Source organism: Chroicocephalus ridibundus, chromosome 1 (assembly GCF_963924245.1).
Source record: "Chroicocephalus ridibundus chromosome 1, bChrRid1.1, whole genome shotgun sequence".
NCBI classification, from domain to species: Eukaryota; Metazoa; Chordata; class Aves; order Charadriiformes; family Laridae; genus Chroicocephalus; species Chroicocephalus ridibundus.
In genome coordinates this window covers 6,480,574-6,497,579 of record NC_086284.1, presented here as the reverse complement: position 1 = coordinate 6,497,579, position 17,006 = coordinate 6,480,574, and the positions used below count along the sequence as shown (strand labels likewise).

The 17,006-nt window shown below is 43.8% G+C and overlaps 2 protein-coding genes across 4 annotated transcripts in view; one reads left to right on the top strand and one right to left on the bottom strand.

Annotated features, from left to right (window-relative positions):
* Positions 1–3,477, bottom strand: part of RSF1 (remodeling and spacing factor 1) — a 66,498-nt gene extending 63,021 nt beyond the window's left edge. Inside the window, exon 1 of the mRNA XM_063326583.1 lies at positions 3,158–3,477. Within this exon, the coding sequence (XP_063182653.1) occupies positions 3,158–3,356 (199 nt within the window). The 5' untranslated portion in view covers positions 3,357–3,477. The remainder of the gene's footprint in view (positions 1–3,157) is intronic.
* Positions 3,478–3,589: 112 nt separating this feature from the next.
* On the top strand, positions 3,590–12,222 carry AAMDC (adipogenesis associated Mth938 domain containing). Of its 3 annotated transcripts, XM_063326645.1 has the most exons (5): positions 3,590–3,706; positions 7,259–7,409; positions 11,021–11,116; positions 11,478–11,565; positions 11,869–12,002. In XM_063326645.1, the coding sequence occupies exons 2-4, from the start codon at positions 7,278–7,280 to the stop codon at positions 11,538–11,540; spliced, it is 291 nt and encodes a 96-aa protein (XP_063182715.1). In that variant the 5' UTR covers positions 3,590–3,706; positions 7,259–7,277; the 3' UTR covers positions 11,541–11,565; positions 11,869–12,002. The 3 variants fall into 3 exon arrangements, with proteins under 3 accessions (XP_063182715.1, XP_063182695.1, XP_063182704.1); XM_063326625.1 differs by lacking the exon at positions 11,478–11,565 and having other exon boundaries at positions 3,597–3,706; positions 11,869–12,222; XM_063326634.1 differs by lacking the exon at positions 11,478–11,565 and having other exon boundaries at positions 3,666–3,771; positions 11,869–12,222.
* The last annotated feature ends 4,784 nt before the right edge of the window (positions 12,223–17,006 follow it).

Below are 17,006 nucleotides of genomic sequence, written 5' to 3'. Positions count from 1 at the left end.
GCACTTAAAAATCTAAAATCCCTCTAAGAAATACTTGATAGCTTCCTAGCTGTCAACATCTGCTCAGCATCCCTGCAGCATCCCTTCCTGTAAAGGAAGGTTATACCTTGTTTCCTCAATAATGAGCAAGTTCTTTGTTCTAGTTATTAAATGAAAAGAAAACTTGACTGTTCTACGACTACTGAACAACACTCAAACTTGAGCTCCTAGTTCTCCTCGAGGCTCCCGATATAAAGAAAATAACTTCTACCAGCACCTTCAGACAAGAAAATATAGGATATGTTTAAAAAAAAAAAAACCAAACAAAAAAATAAACACTACCCCAAACCACTTTCGAAACTGCTGAGCATCAAAACAGTGTTAAACGTAATCAAGACAAAACCTAAACTATTGATTCCTTTCCTTGATTGCAAAATGAATATGGAGAGGACTTCTAAATAGCAGTTACCTGGCAGTTGAGATTGAAAACTTGGTCCAGATTCCAAGAAGTTCAGAAGAAAACACTAAAACACTTTGAGGTTTTGTAGCTATTTGCTTAGATTTTTTTAATGTATTATTGTCAATGCAAATCCACTGTCAAGCAATACTGGTACCAAAAGTGAAACTAACTGTATATAACTGAAATCAAAATCCCTTTTTCAATCCAAGGAACACTACATACTGTTGGTAAATAACAGATGTTCAGGAAAAAAAAAAAGACCACTTCAGTTTTCAATCAATGTTTAGCAACTTTATGATGTGTACCCTTAAAAACACCACTTTTGGGGACTAATTTAAGTAAAAATCATGTAGACAAATTTAGTCACTGCAATAATTTTTTCCAAAAGCATAAAATATTCCGGGTAACAGCTACCAGCACCACAAAGCAAGCCCAACGAGTTGGTTGCATCAAAGGAAAAAGAAAACCCCTGTCACACAAGTTATCACGCAGAGCACCAAGAATTACCCAAGTTTGTTTGTCACACCTCCACACTTACTTTCTTAGAAATGAGAAAATGCGAGCAAATACATCATCTACACCAGATGCAAGCAAATAATCCAAGCAATTTAGAGATTACATTTTCAGATGCCAAAACGATTCCCATTTGGGAGGGCTGTTCTAAAGCAGTGAGAATAACCTGCCCCCTATCAAACAGGAAGGGCAACACAGAGGAAAGTTTAAAAATCCAGCAAGTATCAAATCAACCCATAACACAAATTCCATAATGCAAGTCATTTGAAAGCCTTTTCGAAAAGCATTGTGCAGTAATCATTGTCCTACTGATAAACCCTCCAGTCACGCAATTGAAGTTATCAGGAAATATTTATTCTTTTTTTTTAATCAAATGCATATACTTAAAACACAGGTCACCATCTCATCCTTTAATGTTAATTTATTCTGCAGTTCACACAAGAAAACTACTCGTACACACCCACTTATGTTGTGTCACACCGTAAACGCATTGGTTTTCTTTACAGACATTGCTTTAAAAGGAACATTTTCATTAAAAATTCAAACTTTTCATTGCGTTGGTGGTTTTTATGAATAAGTTTTGGAACAGTTTAACAAAACAGTGATTTTTCTAATGAGTCCTTTATATACTGTAAGAAATACAGGACTGCTGGGGGAATTGGATATAAATACTTATTTTCCAGAAGGTTAACTAGAAGTTAGAGGATCTTACACATCTTTTTCATATTGATTAGGCACCAGACAACACGAGGAGACAGTACATTAATCTCATCTCATTATATTTCAGCAGTGGCTGTTATGAACTCACAGATAGGATGCCTGCACTTTGCAGAAAGCAACTTCCTTTATATGAGGAAGTACCTACATGCCAATTTAATACAAAAAAAAAAAAAAAGAACCCACACAGGGTGGGTTTGGTGGGGAGGGGGGTGAGAGTGAGTGCATTTTGGGGGAAAAGCAGGAGCTGTTGGACCAAAAGCAGCCCTGAGCTGGGCTCCTCCAGCAGCAGGAAGTTTCTATGGGGCCTTGCCGAGCATGCGCCGTGAGCTCCACAGTCTCCCTATGTGGCAAGAGTGCAGAGGCAACAACCAAACCAATAATAGAGACAAGAGAGCAAGAGCAACAAGCACCTTCCCCTCTATATTCCTACCGCCGCCTCCTCACAGCCCTCCCCAGGCTGCTCTCTTGGCCCGGGGCCTCCCACATCCATTGCACGGAGCAGGAATTAGAGAGTCTGGCAACCAAATCTGCTACTGGAGAGAGAGAGAGAGGAGGAGCAGCTTGAAAGAAAACAGTGGAGTGCATAACCCATCCCTCCACCTCGCACAGCTCAGGTGGCGGTGGGGAAGAAGCAAGCAGCCAGCTTATATCCCCCCCCTCCTCCAGCTACAAGAGGGGAGGAGAAGAGAGGGATGGAGATAGCACACAATGGCTGGCTGTGTTTGTGGGGAGGAGATGGCCTACAACAGCAGCCCTGGGGAGGGCTCAGGGCTTCTCTGTGCCCCCCCTCTCCCCGCCATTCCTCACCCACACACAGAGAAAGAGGGGGGGGGGGGTGAAAGAGGAGCAGGACGTCGCCTTGTGTGTATGCGTGCGTGTGTCCCCTTCTTATTTCAGTAGAGAAGTAAAAAAGGACACATAGATATGGGGGGGGGGGGGGGGGGTAAAGGGGCGGAAGGAGGGAGGCAACCCCCAAACTGGGGGGAGGGGAGGAGATGGAAGAGCCCAGCGTCAGACTGAACAAAAATAGTTATTTTAGCTTATCCCCCTTTCTGCAGGAGTTCTTCCCCCCCAACCCCCAACACAGACCTTGGGAGCAAAACCAGATAAACGGATCGGGGGGGGTGAAGGAGGGGTAGTCAGAGCTGGCACTGAGGCGGGGGGGGGGGCAGAACGGGGGGTTCCTTCCTCCCGTGGGGGGAGGCAGATCACACACACACACAAAAACAGCTGCTCCCCTCTAAATATAAAAGAAGGGCCGTGCTGAGGGGGGAGAAGGCTCCCTCCCCCCCCCACCCCCCCGGAGGGCCGCTCCGGGAATCCCAGGCCCCTCCTCTCCCCTCAACGCGCTCCACCCCCGGAGCCGGGAGGAGGCGGGGGGGGGAAAAGCCCCGGCCCCCCCCTCCGCTCCCCCTCAGCCGGCCGTGAGGAGGGAAGGGAAGGGAAGGGGGGTGAGAGAAGGGGGGAGTTATCCGGGCCGCTCACCCTGGTCTCCGGGCTCCTGCGGCGGCTGCAGGACGCGCTCCAGCTCGGGGAAAGGCAGCTCGGGCAGGTCCAGCAAGGCCCCGTAACGCTCGAGGAAAGAGCAGACGACGGCGAAGTTCGGCCAGGAGCCCGGGCAGCAAGGGCCTGCCGGAGGAGGGGGAGGCGGAGATGAAGCCGGAGGAGCCGCCGCCGCCGCCATCTTGGACCTGAGGATGGAGAAGGAGCTGGGGAGGGGGCGGGGGGAGGGAGGGAGGGGGCGCTGCCGAGCCGCGCCGCCACTATCCCACAATGCAACGGCGGAGGAGGGGAGGGGAGGGGGGCGGCAGCTAGAGCGGCGCCAAGGCGACACTCCCCCCCCCGCCTCGTGCGGCCAGGGGGAATGAAAACAAGGCGGGGCCGTTTACGTGACAGGGAGGGGGATGGGCCAATCGGAGCGGGCGGGAGGGCGGGGCCGGCAGGTAGCGCCGGCCAATGAGAGGGCAGGGGGCGGTCCCTCCCCTGCGGGAGAGGTGGAGCTCGCGCCCGGTGGGGCAGGGGTCGCGCGTGGCGGTGAGTAGCGGCCGTAACGGCCGTTAACGGCTCCCCTCAGGCTGAGGGGAGGCGGCGGGAAGGAGGTGAGGGGATGGCAGCTCGGCTCGGGTCACGGCCGCACGGACGGCTCGGCGCTCCCTGAAGCGGCCGCCTCCCTCCCGGCGGGGGAGAGAGGCGTGAGGCGGCGGGTCAGGCGAGGCCTTGTTTTGGGGGGGGGGGGGGGGTTTCAGGGCTGTGCCGCCCGCCCCCAGCGTCCGGGCCCCTGCCTCCCGCTCTGTGCTCGCTGGTGTACCCCGCCTTGCTTCTCTCGGTTCTTTGTGCGTTCCTCCTTCCTTCTCCCCGTCTTGTTTTTAAAATGCCCTGCTCCCCCCTAACTTCTTAAAAGCGCCCGCCCCTCCCCCCCGTGACCTCCCCAGCAAAATCGGATTACCGAGTTACCCAAAAATATTTTCCTAGTTCTTAAACTTGACACCTGCCTCCTCCGTACCCGGTTCACTTAACCTTTTTACTTGGCTTCCTGCTGTCAGTTTTTAAACCCTGACCTGCTTTTCTAGCTGCTGTATCGCTGCTGGGAAGTTGCCTGCCTTCGTGGAGAATCACTTCATCTTTTGATACCTTACAGAAGTTGTTCTGCCTGAAACTGGACAGTTGCCAATTTACTCTTTCACCTTTATCCTGTTTGATCTCAGGTTGCGCCTTGGATTTTATGAAACATTCTTTTCTTCTGCGGTCTCTCAATAAAATATTCTGTGGTGCATTGCTGTCGTTCACCTTTTTTATTATATTTGTTGCTGGTGGGTGCTACTCTGAAACAATGTTTACCCTCACAAAAGACAGTAGCGCTGGCTGGCAGTTTTAAAATCCGCCTGCTCGCCCCACTGTACTTCAATCTCAAATTTCTTCTATCTTGTTCTCAGCTATTCTTTTCTTCTGCTGTCCTTAGCCACTGCTTTGTTTCTTTCTTTCAGTATAGTCTCCTTGCGTAAACTTGTATTTTGCCTCCTTTTAAGCTCTTCTGCTTTCTTTACTTCCTATGTTTTTAAACCCTCATATCTTTGCTCATAGATTCCTGAGTCATTTCTCCACTTCGTCTCTTTGTGTTTGGACTACTGCGATTTACAGAAATTACTGTCTTAGGTTATATTTGAGTCATATAGTTCATGGTCTCTTTTGAGCTTAAGTGGTACTGTATGTTTTGGTACTGTACATTTTTCATAGTGAATAATTAAAAATACAACTCATTTGTCAGGGAGATATTTTCCTGCTCCTTGGTGATTGGACCATGCTTTGCGCCAAGAATGTCCAAAGTTTCTCTTAAAAAGTTTATCTTACTCCAATTTACGATACTCTCATTAATTCAGATAACCCAACCTTACTGATATTCTCTGGCAGTATTATGGGAAATAGTTTTAGATTACAAATTTTTATGTATGACTTTTAAATTTTGTTCATTTCTGCTATTTAATTTTCTTTGTGCTGCTTGGAAAAGGTTGTATGGAACCCTTGCTCTCCCATTTGCCATTTGTGCCTGTTTGATCGCACAGTCCCAGCCTTGAAATACTGTTTGGATTGGGAAATCTGATATTCCTCATCATTTTATTGTTCATTCACCTCTGTCTAACCTCCAGGTCTAATTCTGCTGTTTCCTCTTAAAAATAGCACAGGCACAAATTCTTTTCATTCTTCAGAGCCAAGTTCTGGTTGGTTTATTCAGCCTTTACTCTTTGATTGATGGGTGATTTCATTCTGTTGGGACTGCTGCTGGCTATTTCTTCTGCTACAATCTCCCTTCAAGCAGATTTTTGGAAAAATAGTCTTACAAACCTTCATTTGAATCCATCACATTGTGGATGTATAATGAGAGAATCTAGAATATGTGAATCCAAGCAAGTTTCACTCCCCTGTAGCTGCTTGCCTGGGTACGTGTGCCACTAACTTCAAAAAAGGAGCAAGGAAGAAAGAATTGCCCTGTTGTTCTGTGGAAGAAGCAGCTCTGGCAGCCTCAGTCCTGGGCCAAATCCAAAGTAACGCAGTTTTTACTTCATGCAATGTTTGAAACGTTTGATACTGAGATCCACTCCTGGCAATCTGAGAAGAGCAGGACCTGTCTGGCTGTACTGTGTTTTGCTGTAGCACGTGAAGATGGAAAGGGAGGCTTCCAGTCCTCCTGGAAGCTGCTCTTTCTTTAATTCATGCCACCAGGGTTCCTATGACTGATTTTTTTTTTTTTAATTTTTTTTTTTCCTGGTGAATTTGAACAATTGAAAAGTAAAGGATGAGAAACTGCATACATGAAAGGATCTGCCACTGAGGTTTTTGGGATCAGCCAGGAGCAGGGCTGTTTTTACTGCAGAAAGAACCAATTTTCTTCATATTGAGGGATTTCAGACCATCTTCCTTCTGAACTGGAAGGGCAGAAAAGTGACTCTGCTCTTGAGACGTGTCAGTTGAGTGCCATGCTGCTCTAACGCATTTCCAGGGTATCGCCCTGGGATTCCTCTCTTGTCCTCTGCTGACAGAATCCCATCGGCAATCAGACTGCAATGGCATGAGGGACTGTGAAGAGGGCGTAAGCTTTCATGGTGGCATTTGAGGCAGAGCCCCTGCCCTACTGATGCCCAGCTGTGATTGTGATAACAGGTCTAAAAATCAATGCGGTTAATACCGAAAAACGGTTGGTCTATAGCAGCGCTGATAAGCCTCAGATGGAGCACTCTGTCTAGTTTTAGGCAACAGACATCAAAGAAAAACGCATACCAATTGTTGGCTGCCAGGGAACAGGGGAAAAAAAGCAGGGATTTAGAAAATATGACTGAAGGGAAGTGAAGTTTATTTAATCTAAAAGAAAGGAAAAAAAGCTAAGAGTCAAGTCCTCAAGAAAACAGAAGGTGGTGGAAAAGACTAAGGTTAAGCTGTTCTCCTTGTCCACAGTAGAAGGGATTAGAAACAATGGTTTTAAGTTGAAATAACGAAGATTTCATAAACAATGACAAGACATTATTTGGGTTTTAACTGTCCTGAGATGCTACATAGGGAGACTTGGCCTCTGTAAGGAGTGAGTAGGGAAAGAAGGCTTGGTCTGTGGAAGTCTTAATTGCTGTAGCAATATGGCAATGCCATTGTTCTGTTCATGGCTTTTCTATTGCATTGGTTTGTTTGGGATTTTTTTTAACCTCATTTACAGCCAAAGAAACAGTGTATCTCTCAGATACTTTAGGAAATTATTATCATCTTCATTGTACATTTTAGTGAGAAGATTAAAACCCAGATGTGAGAGGATATTCTGGGACCTGATCCCTGTTGATAGTTTTAAAAGTTGAGCACCCAATACTTGTACAGATTTAGCATGTAAAATGATTTGCCCAAAATCCTGCACAAAATCCCCAAGAGGACTGGTAATTCAACAAATCTGCTGATCCTCAGTTCAATTCTGTTGTCACAAAATCAAGTGGATAAAGTCCGTAATAGCATTTCCTTCCTAGCTCCTTTGAGCAAGGACAGCATTTTCTGGTTTTATTAACGTGCTGCATATGTTAGCCTGATGTTATGTATTAAATATCCTTTTTCCAGAGTTTGGTTCAACTTTGTGATGTCTTCCCCTGAAATTGCTTCCCTTTCTTGGGGTCAGATGAAGGTGAAAGGCTGCTCTACAACGTATAAGGATTGCAAAGTATGGCCGGGAGGAAGCCGAACCTGGGATTGGCGAGAAACTGGGACTAATGTAAGTTTGCTGTTTACTATCCATCCTGCATTTCAAACAGGACTCTCAGAGCGGTCCAGAGAACAGTTATTAAACTTCCATCCAGAAATTCATGGAGCTGCCTTTTGGTTTCATTGAACTTTTCCTGTTGGAAACTCAGTATATGTTTCAGAAGTGCCTGTGTGGAGAGGTCAAAGGACACACAAGGCCCTACAGGTGACAGGGTGTACCAACTGTTGGCACCAGTCCTCACAGCTACCTGACCAGACCACTTCCGTACACCTTAGAGCTCTCAAACTGTGTTCTGCATCTGATTAGAGAGTGCAACTGTGATAACATGCTGGTAACAACCTTTATTTCAGACTGTGTAAACAAAAATTGTCTTCAGTGAGATAAAAAAAAAATTATGGGAAGTTAAAACAGATCAACAGTAACTGACCTTAAGTGCTGGGAAGACAACAGCGCATGTGGTTTAAGTTTATAGGCTTTTCCTTGGGGTCCCTTGTACTTATTTCAGACGAAAAATATGCAGATGCAGTGTCATATATGCTAGTTTCTCCATGAAAAGCTCACAGTCTGGCCAACCACACGATGACTTCTCTTGGTAGCCATATACTAAGTGCTTGCCCTCACGATTTTTAAACTTTATCTGTAAATGCTGTCAGAATTGTATTAAAGTACATGGAATGGTATTGACATTCCAGATTTAGAAGCAGCATAATGTCTAATGTTCCGAATGACATTAGGAACTCAATGATAATTCTTCCCGAATTAGGGCTTGCGCTAGGATAGCTGTATTGGCTAGAAAAAAAAAAATCCATATTTTCTAAGCAAAAGCTAAGGCACAAAAGAATTACATCCTGGTCAGGTCTTAGACCCAGCACCAGCAGCTGTACCCACCCAGAGTTTATTTTGACACAACTGGAGGGCAGAACCTTTGGTTTTGGAACTTCATCTATAATCTTTGGGGGAGCAGAACTTTTTTTAAGCTGTCAGAGTTCAGTTTACACAGCGTATATAACGCCAAGAGAAAGATAGTGCTGTCATGCAAAGTTATCTGTACCTTGCAGGTAGATAGCTGTGTATGTAAACTTTTTCAATGTATTTCATTTATGGTCTGATTATAAAAGATTAGGTTTTCACTGGCTGTTTGGAGGGGTGTGTTGTGTTGTGAGAGTCACTTTTTGTTTGTTTGACAATATTGTTTTCCTGGTTTATATGCACATGTGACAGGAGAAGCAGAACAGATATGGTAGCTGAAAAGTTCCCAACTAGTTACCAGCTCAGCCACACTTTGATATTCATTCTGAACACTTGAAAACTTTGGTTTCGAATTATAACTACCTACTAGCATTTAGGAGGATGTACTTTCTTTTAAAGTTTCTAACAAGGGATATCTTCAGGTGACAGGTAAAAGCTTTAATTCCATAAAAGTATTTAGAGAAGTCCTCCAATTGAAACAAGGAAAAAATGAGACTATTCTAAATTAAAATTGGAGGAGAAAAAAAAAAAAGTTGGGTTATTTGGAGAGGTAGGTTTTCTGGCATCCTTTGTATATAACCAGGAAGTAAAAAATACCTATTTAGGTTTTGCCTTCTGTAGGTCACTTGTAAATCTCCTGCTTTAGGTCAGTTCTGTCCCCTTGCAGCTATGAGGAGTTACGTGGTTTAGTTTAACATTGAATAGCAAGCAACAAATATGAGAATAGAACTAAGCTTTTCTAGACTGTGTCTCCAACTCTAGAATAACCGTAAAAAAGTTAATCCGATTGGCACTGGAAATAGTAGGATTCCTCAGATGCATTTTCTGCACATTTCTTTACGGTAGACTACAGTGTGCCTACTTTCTTGGAACATGTTTTTCTCAGGGGTAGATGGAGCTGAAGTTTGGGAAAGAAGCAGTGCTGGTCATGGCCCACACTCTAGTTGGAAATAAATTGTTTCCTTTCCTGCTCTGCTATCAGACTGCTATCTAGTACATAATTCTTTCATCGGGAAAATTGCATAACTGGCTCTGCAAGGTTCTGTAACTAAGCACTAATAGTTCTTATGGCCTTAACCTTTGGGGATGACAGGCAGCCTCCCTGGCTGGCTGCATTTCAGTGCCATCTGCTAATGGGAGAAAAGAAGTAGGAATTCTAAAGAAAGAGCAAAGAAAACAGGCAAAAAATTCTGCTGCCCTTCCTCTTTCCCTCCAGCTGTCAAATCAGCAATAATACAGTTATTCCCAAAACATGTGGGAGCCCCTGGATCAGGGCATCTTGTGTAACCGAAGAAAATCCTTTTGTTCCATGGTTTTAATACTCGGGAGTACTTATCATATGACAGCAAACCTTCCCCAGCAATCTAATTATTGTAATTGCAGTAAACCTTCTTTTTGTCTAAGTTTTGAGTCTGCTTTAAAGCCACCAAAGGAAATGCATTATCTGTTGTCATAAACGTGTACTTGCAGTGATTTGGTCTGAGAAAGCTCTGCATATTGAAGTGAATTCTGCATCCTAGGAGTGGATAGCAAATGTAAATGGACTAAGGGGAACCCAACTTGGAGAACCGTAAAGGTGAATTGTTAAGCTGTGCTTTGACCTTAATTCATTGGAAGAATGCAGTATTGTCTGGAAGTATATGGGATAAAGATGTATGGGCATCTCCATAAAAATAACATTCACCAGGAGTCCACCATGGTGTTGCCTACTTTGAGTGAGAAACTCATCTCAGTCCTCTAAAAAAACCTTAAGAATCCTACCAAAAGAAAAAGGGGGGGGTGGGGAAAATAGTATTTATGATTTAAAAGATGCACACACCAACAAGGGACCAAATTCTAGCCACTTGTTGTTGTGCAGTGTCTTAGTCTTGGCCGTATAGAGATAACATAGAAATCGAATCAAGGAGGAGAATTAGTGTGACATAATAATGTTTTATATTAACATTACAGGGGTATTTGTGGATCCATATGTATGTAGCACACTAGTAGTGAATGAGTGTATTTCTTTAAAAACTCAAATCAACATGCTGTTAAAGCTCTTTTTTTTTTTTTTTGAGGAGTTTGGTTTCAAATATTCCTTTCTCAAAATTCAGAAGAGTGCAGAAATTGAAACTGATAACTGAAATGAAGCTAACCAATATGCTTCAGTCCTCTTTGGCAAATGGGGTTTGCAAAGTAAACAAGAAAAGAATTTAATCATTTAAATTATTTGAGAAGCTTTTTGTAATTTAAGTGAGTAAACTTTGACTTGACACAATCTTCACTACAAAAAGCTTTTGTTTGTTTGAAAACAAACAGCAGTATGTTGCAATTTATTGATTTGACTTTAACTTTTAATATTTGTAAAATGCTAGTTGTTAGACATAAATGTTTTAGAAATGTATAATGCATCTCTTTATTTTTAACTGTTTAATAAAGAGTGATAATATTGCCATCAATTGATTAACTATCAACCTTCATCTGCGCATAGAATACCTTCTTTTAATTACCAATGTTATCTGCTCTGTGTGCACAGAAAAGAGGGTGGTGTTACATTTTGGTACCACTAATTTATGCTGCTAATCTACAGATAGTTTCAAAACACATGGAGTAAGCTTTCCTGGTGGTTGCTCTCAGTACACAGGCTGTTGTTTTCCTCCCCTGACACTTAGCATTCTCCAGGAGTGCAACCAGCTGACCTTGAAGAAGTTGTCAAGAAGGGTGTTAAAACTCTGGTGATCGGTCGTGGCATGAGCGAGGCTTTGCAGGTAGGTTTTTGTTCCGTGATCAACATAAATTAGAACTGTTTGTTTTCCCTCTCCCTCTCATTAGGGATGCCGGGGGGAAATAAATCTATGATGCTTTACTAAGAGGGGAAAAAAATGCAGGATGCTGAATTAGTATGACTGAGCTCCTGCAAGGAGCCGCTCTCTCCCTGAAAGAAACATCATTTGAGCTCCTCTGTATTAGTGTCAATGTCAAGCAGTAGACAGGTCTAAGTTCTGCAATTAAACAAGGAGAATTTTTTACAGTGTCATTAGTCCACCCCCTTAGAATGGGTTATGAACTAGCTCTCTAGCTTGCTGTAAATACTTGATAATTAGGCGTTTTTGTTCCTAATGTTGGCAGGGTGTCATTTCAGTAGATGAACTAGCTACAGAAAACTCAGAAGTGCTGAGCTTCACTTCATGAGAAAATTCTTAAGCTTTTTGGTGAGGTGAGTAACACCCCATTTAGCTTAATTACCTTTAGCTCCAGTTCTGGTTATTTTTGTAGGAAAGGGCTGCATTTTAAACCGTGTTAAGGAGAGATGGGAGGTATGTGTATACAAGCTTTATTTAAGAGAAAAAAATTTGTATCAATCTTAGAAATGTCTGAGCACATTATCAGTTTGGGTGCTATCAATTACTGAAGTGCATCTATCAACAAACACCATCAGGACCTGTTTTGTTTGAAGCCTTACAGCGTGAGGGGAAAAGAATCTAATGCTTGCTCTTCCCATTTCCTTTTCTCTTCCGAGGTTCCACCGTCGACTGTGGACTATCTGAAGAAAAACGGGATTGATGTGGTGGTTTTGCAAACGGAGAAGGCTGTGGCAGAGTACAATGCCCTGGCTGCTCGGGGTGTCAAAGTGGGGGGAGTCTTCCATTCCACCTGCTGAAGCGTTACAGCTCATTCCGCCTTCCTCAGCCGCAGCCAAATCACGGACACACCTCTCCGCTGAATCAAATTACAGTCAACAGAGTGTGGACTCGTGTGCCAAGGCATTTGTGCGCTGACAATCTAAAATGAAAGGACAGTTTATTAGTTCAGGATTTAAACAAATTGAGTGCTCACAAAAGGGAGCTGTTAATTAAATCATTTAATTACAGAACCATTTCCATATGTTCTTGAGATTGACCTAATCTTTCTCTGAAGACTGTCCATATTGTGGCTACTTAACTTTTCACCTGTTGGCTAAATTAAGATACTAGGTATTGAATACTTTTCTTAGGAAATGGCTGGAAATTACATTATTGGGTATTGGAATGCAGCCATAAAATACCTGATGAGCATAATCAAGTGGTAGATATGAAGCAGTAGTAAAGCAGCACTTTACCACCGCTGTATAAATAAGTTAATAATAAAATAAATTTAAAAGTGGATCCAGAACATACAACTTTGCCTCCTACTGGCAACTTCAGTCAGGGTGTTTGCTATGCATATCTGTTTGTGATGATTCAAGAACATAACATAATTTAGCACTTTTGAATTTGACATTGAACCTAGAAAAAGGAGGAAAAAAAAAGTCTATAGGGAATAAAAATAAAAGCTGGGCCTTAAAGAATTTTCCTATTAATTGTGAATTGTGCAGATTGAGTTGTGGAGTATATGTCTATTCAAAAGTCCCTATGTGCTTGAAATCATCGGAAAGATTGGTCAGAAACTAGAGTTTGCAAATGTTGATCTTCAGGAAATCAGTCTAAATTGCTGCCAGCGAGCTGGGGATGGATGTGAGAATTCTTACTGGTCATCATTATCAGATGATTTAAACGTTTTGCCAACAAGCCTATTATTACACTGAAACTATAACAAATTCTCATAGTTGCTGTTCTTGGTTGGCTTCTATTAATATTACTAGTTGACTAGTTACTACCTACTGTAGATTATTTTTTTTTCCCACCAGGCTTACGAATTCTTGGTCTGTGTGTATTAAGTCTGTGTCTATTAATGAGAGCACAAAGATGTCAGTACAAAAAGCCCTGAGGCACTCGGAGCTACCCGAGCAGCAGCAGAGAGGCTTAGACTGCCATGAGAACTCACCGACTTTCCCAAGACCCAAGAATAACCCGTCACAAAATCCTACGGGGCTTTTTTTTTCTGTTTATTTGCTCTAGTAATCGTTTAAAACCTGTTATCTGATCAAATACAATGTGGTGTAAAAGCAAAGGGAAAAGGAGTACTTGAAAGTTTTATCTTGCAAACTCCTAATTACAGCAATATTTTCTCTTAGTGTAGCTAGATTTGAGGCAACATCGTACCTAAACCAGCTGGAACTGCCTTTCCAGTTGCATCTGTGTTCTCTGACAGAGCAGCTGGCATCGTGCTCCTGGGCACTGCTGTGACATTGTTCTGGAGAACGTGCCTGGTGTGGAGTAGAAGGTGAACCCCTGACCCAGAAGACTCTCGTCATCCCACGAGGGTGCCAGTAAAACCAGTTCCTACCAATCCACAGAGTGGGAAGACTTTTTGCATTAAAGTGTTGGTATCTTATAGCAGAGGTGGTTTGATATATGATCACAGTCATATATTTGCATTATTTCATGAGCTTTTGGGCCTTAACGCAGCCTTAAATAGGAAAAGGCTTTGTAAGGCTTTTACTGGGAGGACAATTCCAGTTTAAGTACCGCAGCAAGCATGTTACACCGTGAGAAGCTGAGCAAACACCTTATCTTTCACCTCCAGGTTTTTTTTTTTTCCTTTTCAAAAATATTTTCATATTTATGTGGTATGTAATGATGAAGCCACATCCAACGGAAGTGCTTAGCCTAGGTCCTGCATTTGAGAAAAATATGGTGGGCTCCTCGTGCTGGTGCTCTGGGTTTTGTCCTCCCAGAAGGTGCCGGAGCAGCACAGCCCGTTTCACATTGCCAGGTGACTTCTAGAGGTGCGCCCTACCCGGCTTTGTGCTGCAGCCTCTTAATTGTTCCTTTCATTTGGCAACCGGTAGGATACAGAAGATTCCACTTCTCAAACGGGGAGCTGCAGCATGCAAAAAAAAAAAGGGATTTCCCTTTTTAATGGTAAACTGCAAAGTTTCACTGCCAGCAGTACAAAATTTTGGTGTCAGCAAGGAGATAATGAGCTGGAAGTCTTTTCCATCCGGATCGTCTATTGCTGCTCTCGTCACAGCTTCCCGAGTCGGCTTTGTCAGTTCCCACAAAAGCGGCTGCTCCACTTGGGCTGCTCCAGCCACTGAAAGCCCAATTTCCTTCTTGGTGCCTGAAATTGCTTTGCTGGAAACAGCTGGGACTGATTCATCAGAAAATTCAACCGGAGCTCAAAACGATATCTTTATTAAATCGCCGCATTCAGCTTCGAGCCATAAATAATTTGTTAAAATTACAGGCTTGTCGCCCAAATCATGGGAGTGCGCTTTTAGGGGGCAGGACTTCTCACATACGCCACTTTTCTGCCTCCCACCAGGAAAACGATCTCCCGGTCGGCAGTGAACTCCCACCCCGATGCTGGCATTAAAGCGGAGCCGCGGCTGGGCCGGCTGCCAGGAAGATTCCACCCAGCTGCTCCGCCGCCGAGCCGGCCCAGCCCCGGCCCTTATCTTTGTGAAGCAGCACACGCGTGAGCTGGCAGCCGGGAGAAACAGGCTGTGAAAAGACTCACAGACACGCCGAATGCAACACGACCGGCGTTGCCGAGGGACATCAGGCAGCTTTTGTGCAAAGCCTGGTATCTATGAGCCCTCAAACTTTCATTTCGAAGCCCTCCTAATATCGAATTAACAAATCGTGAACTAAAAAGCCTGCTCACACATTCCTAGTGCCTGCTACTAAGAATAAACTGGAAAACGCGAGTGAAATAAATTAAGATGAAAATGTAATTGGATTTCTGACTTGGTCAAAAGCTTTGAGAACTCAGACAGGCAAGGCAGGAATCCAGAGGAAACGCATCTTCCAAGATGATGTCATATGGTCCTGATTTTCTTTCGTCTTCCCAAGAACTTGCTCTGTACTTTTTGCAGGGACGGTACCCGCCCAAGTTCGTTTTTCTGTACTTTGAAAACTCAGATACATGAAAGCCACACCAGGCTCCAGTTAATATCTCATAATCTTCAATGTCGTTCCAAATACATTTGTGCATTGTTTTGAGCGTTCTTGACTTGGTAATTGCATTATTTACTTGCTAAGTTCTAAGAATTGGCCGAATGAATTTCAATGGCACTTCAGGATTCTGAATTTCCCCTTAAGAGCACTCAGAGCTAGCCTTCCCCCACAGGCAGACGCCATGTATAATTAAAGCTGGGGGGGGCAAAAAAAAAAAGGGTAAACACGACAACAGATTTTCAACCCACTAAACTAACATACGAGTTCAGCCTTTTCCTCTCTCTGCCAGATTCTTGACCTGCTTCCCTTAGGTCTAACTAGGAGGTAAAACGCGGAGGTGAGGGGTGTTTGAACATTGTTAGTTTTTAGCAAATTATTGGCCCTTGCTTCTAGATTGCTCGATCTCCCTGCAGCTGCAGCTCTGCCCTGGCACCGCGTTCCGACGCTGGCAAAGATCAGTGAGAACAGAATCTCCCTGTGCTTGGGTGGTTGTGATCCGAGTTCAAGGAAAAAGTCAACAGCTAGATTTAAACAACTACAACAACAAAAAAAAAATATCTCAGAATATTTACCTTTCATACAAATTTCCTTTCAGATTTTTCCCTCTGGTGGAACATGGTGTGAAAACGCATTTAAACGAGAAAGTAAGCTGAAATAGACGGGAGATCAAGGTAAGCAGTTTAAAAAAAGAACACAACACAAACACAAAGTAACAAAACAAAATCAAACATATATTCAGTAAGAAGGGAAAAGGTAGAGAATGGCCGCAAGAGAAAGCCCTATTAAAACATATTTATATAAGGCATGTTTTACCAGGGTCTGTAGTGATAGGACAAAGGACAACAGTTTTAAACTGGAAAGCTGGGGAGGTTTAGGTGAGATCTCAGGCAGAAATTCTTGGCTGTGAGGGCGGTGAGCCCCTGGCCCAGGTTGCCCAGAGAAGCTGTGGCTGCCCCATCCCTGGAGGGGTTCAAGGCCAGGTTGGATGGGGCTTGGAGCAACCTGGTCTGGTGGGAGGTGTCCCTGCCCAGGGCAGGGGGGTGGCACTGGATGATCTTTAAGGTCCCTTCCAACCTGAACCATTCTCCCCAATCTGCTTACCCACATAGCAGGGAAAACAAAGGTAAATTTGAATCTTGGAAAGAGTACAGTATTAAGGAAACAGCATTTGACATTGAATTTTTAAGATCATCAGTGTTACAGAACACTTTTTTTTTTCCCACGATGATGAATCAGTCATCTGCTTGAGTAGATGAAACTTAAGAAAAGGAGAAGCTATGATTTCTTCTGTAATTCAAACTAAGACTCAGAGAAAAACTACAAGATGAGCTCAAGAAGAGAAGCCAACTGTGGAACACTCTCATTAGGAGATTGGAAATGTTTGTAGCAGTCTTACATTTTCAAGTGGTTTTAGACATCTTGAAATTACAGATGAAAAACTTTTCTTCTCTGTGCCGACAGAGAAGGGTGGCATTCAGGGCAGCATTCAGGACTGAACAGGCGTTCCCTCGGGCCCTGGTCTCTGCTCCAACTACCAAAGCAGCAGCTGTGGCCTGGAGCATATGGAAAAAAGGATGACTGAGGGGGATCTCATCAATGCTTAGAAATACTGAAAGGGTGGGTGTCAGGAGGGTGGGGCCAGGATCTTCTCAGTGGTGCCCGGGGACAGGACTGGGCACAAACGTGCAGCAACTTGACCATAGGAAGTTCCACCTCAACATGAGGAGGAACTTCTTTCCTGTGAGGGTGGCAGAGCCCTGGCACAGGCTGCCCAGAGAGTTGGGGGAGTCTCCGTCTCTGGAGACATTCCAAACACACCTGGACGCGTTCCTGTGCC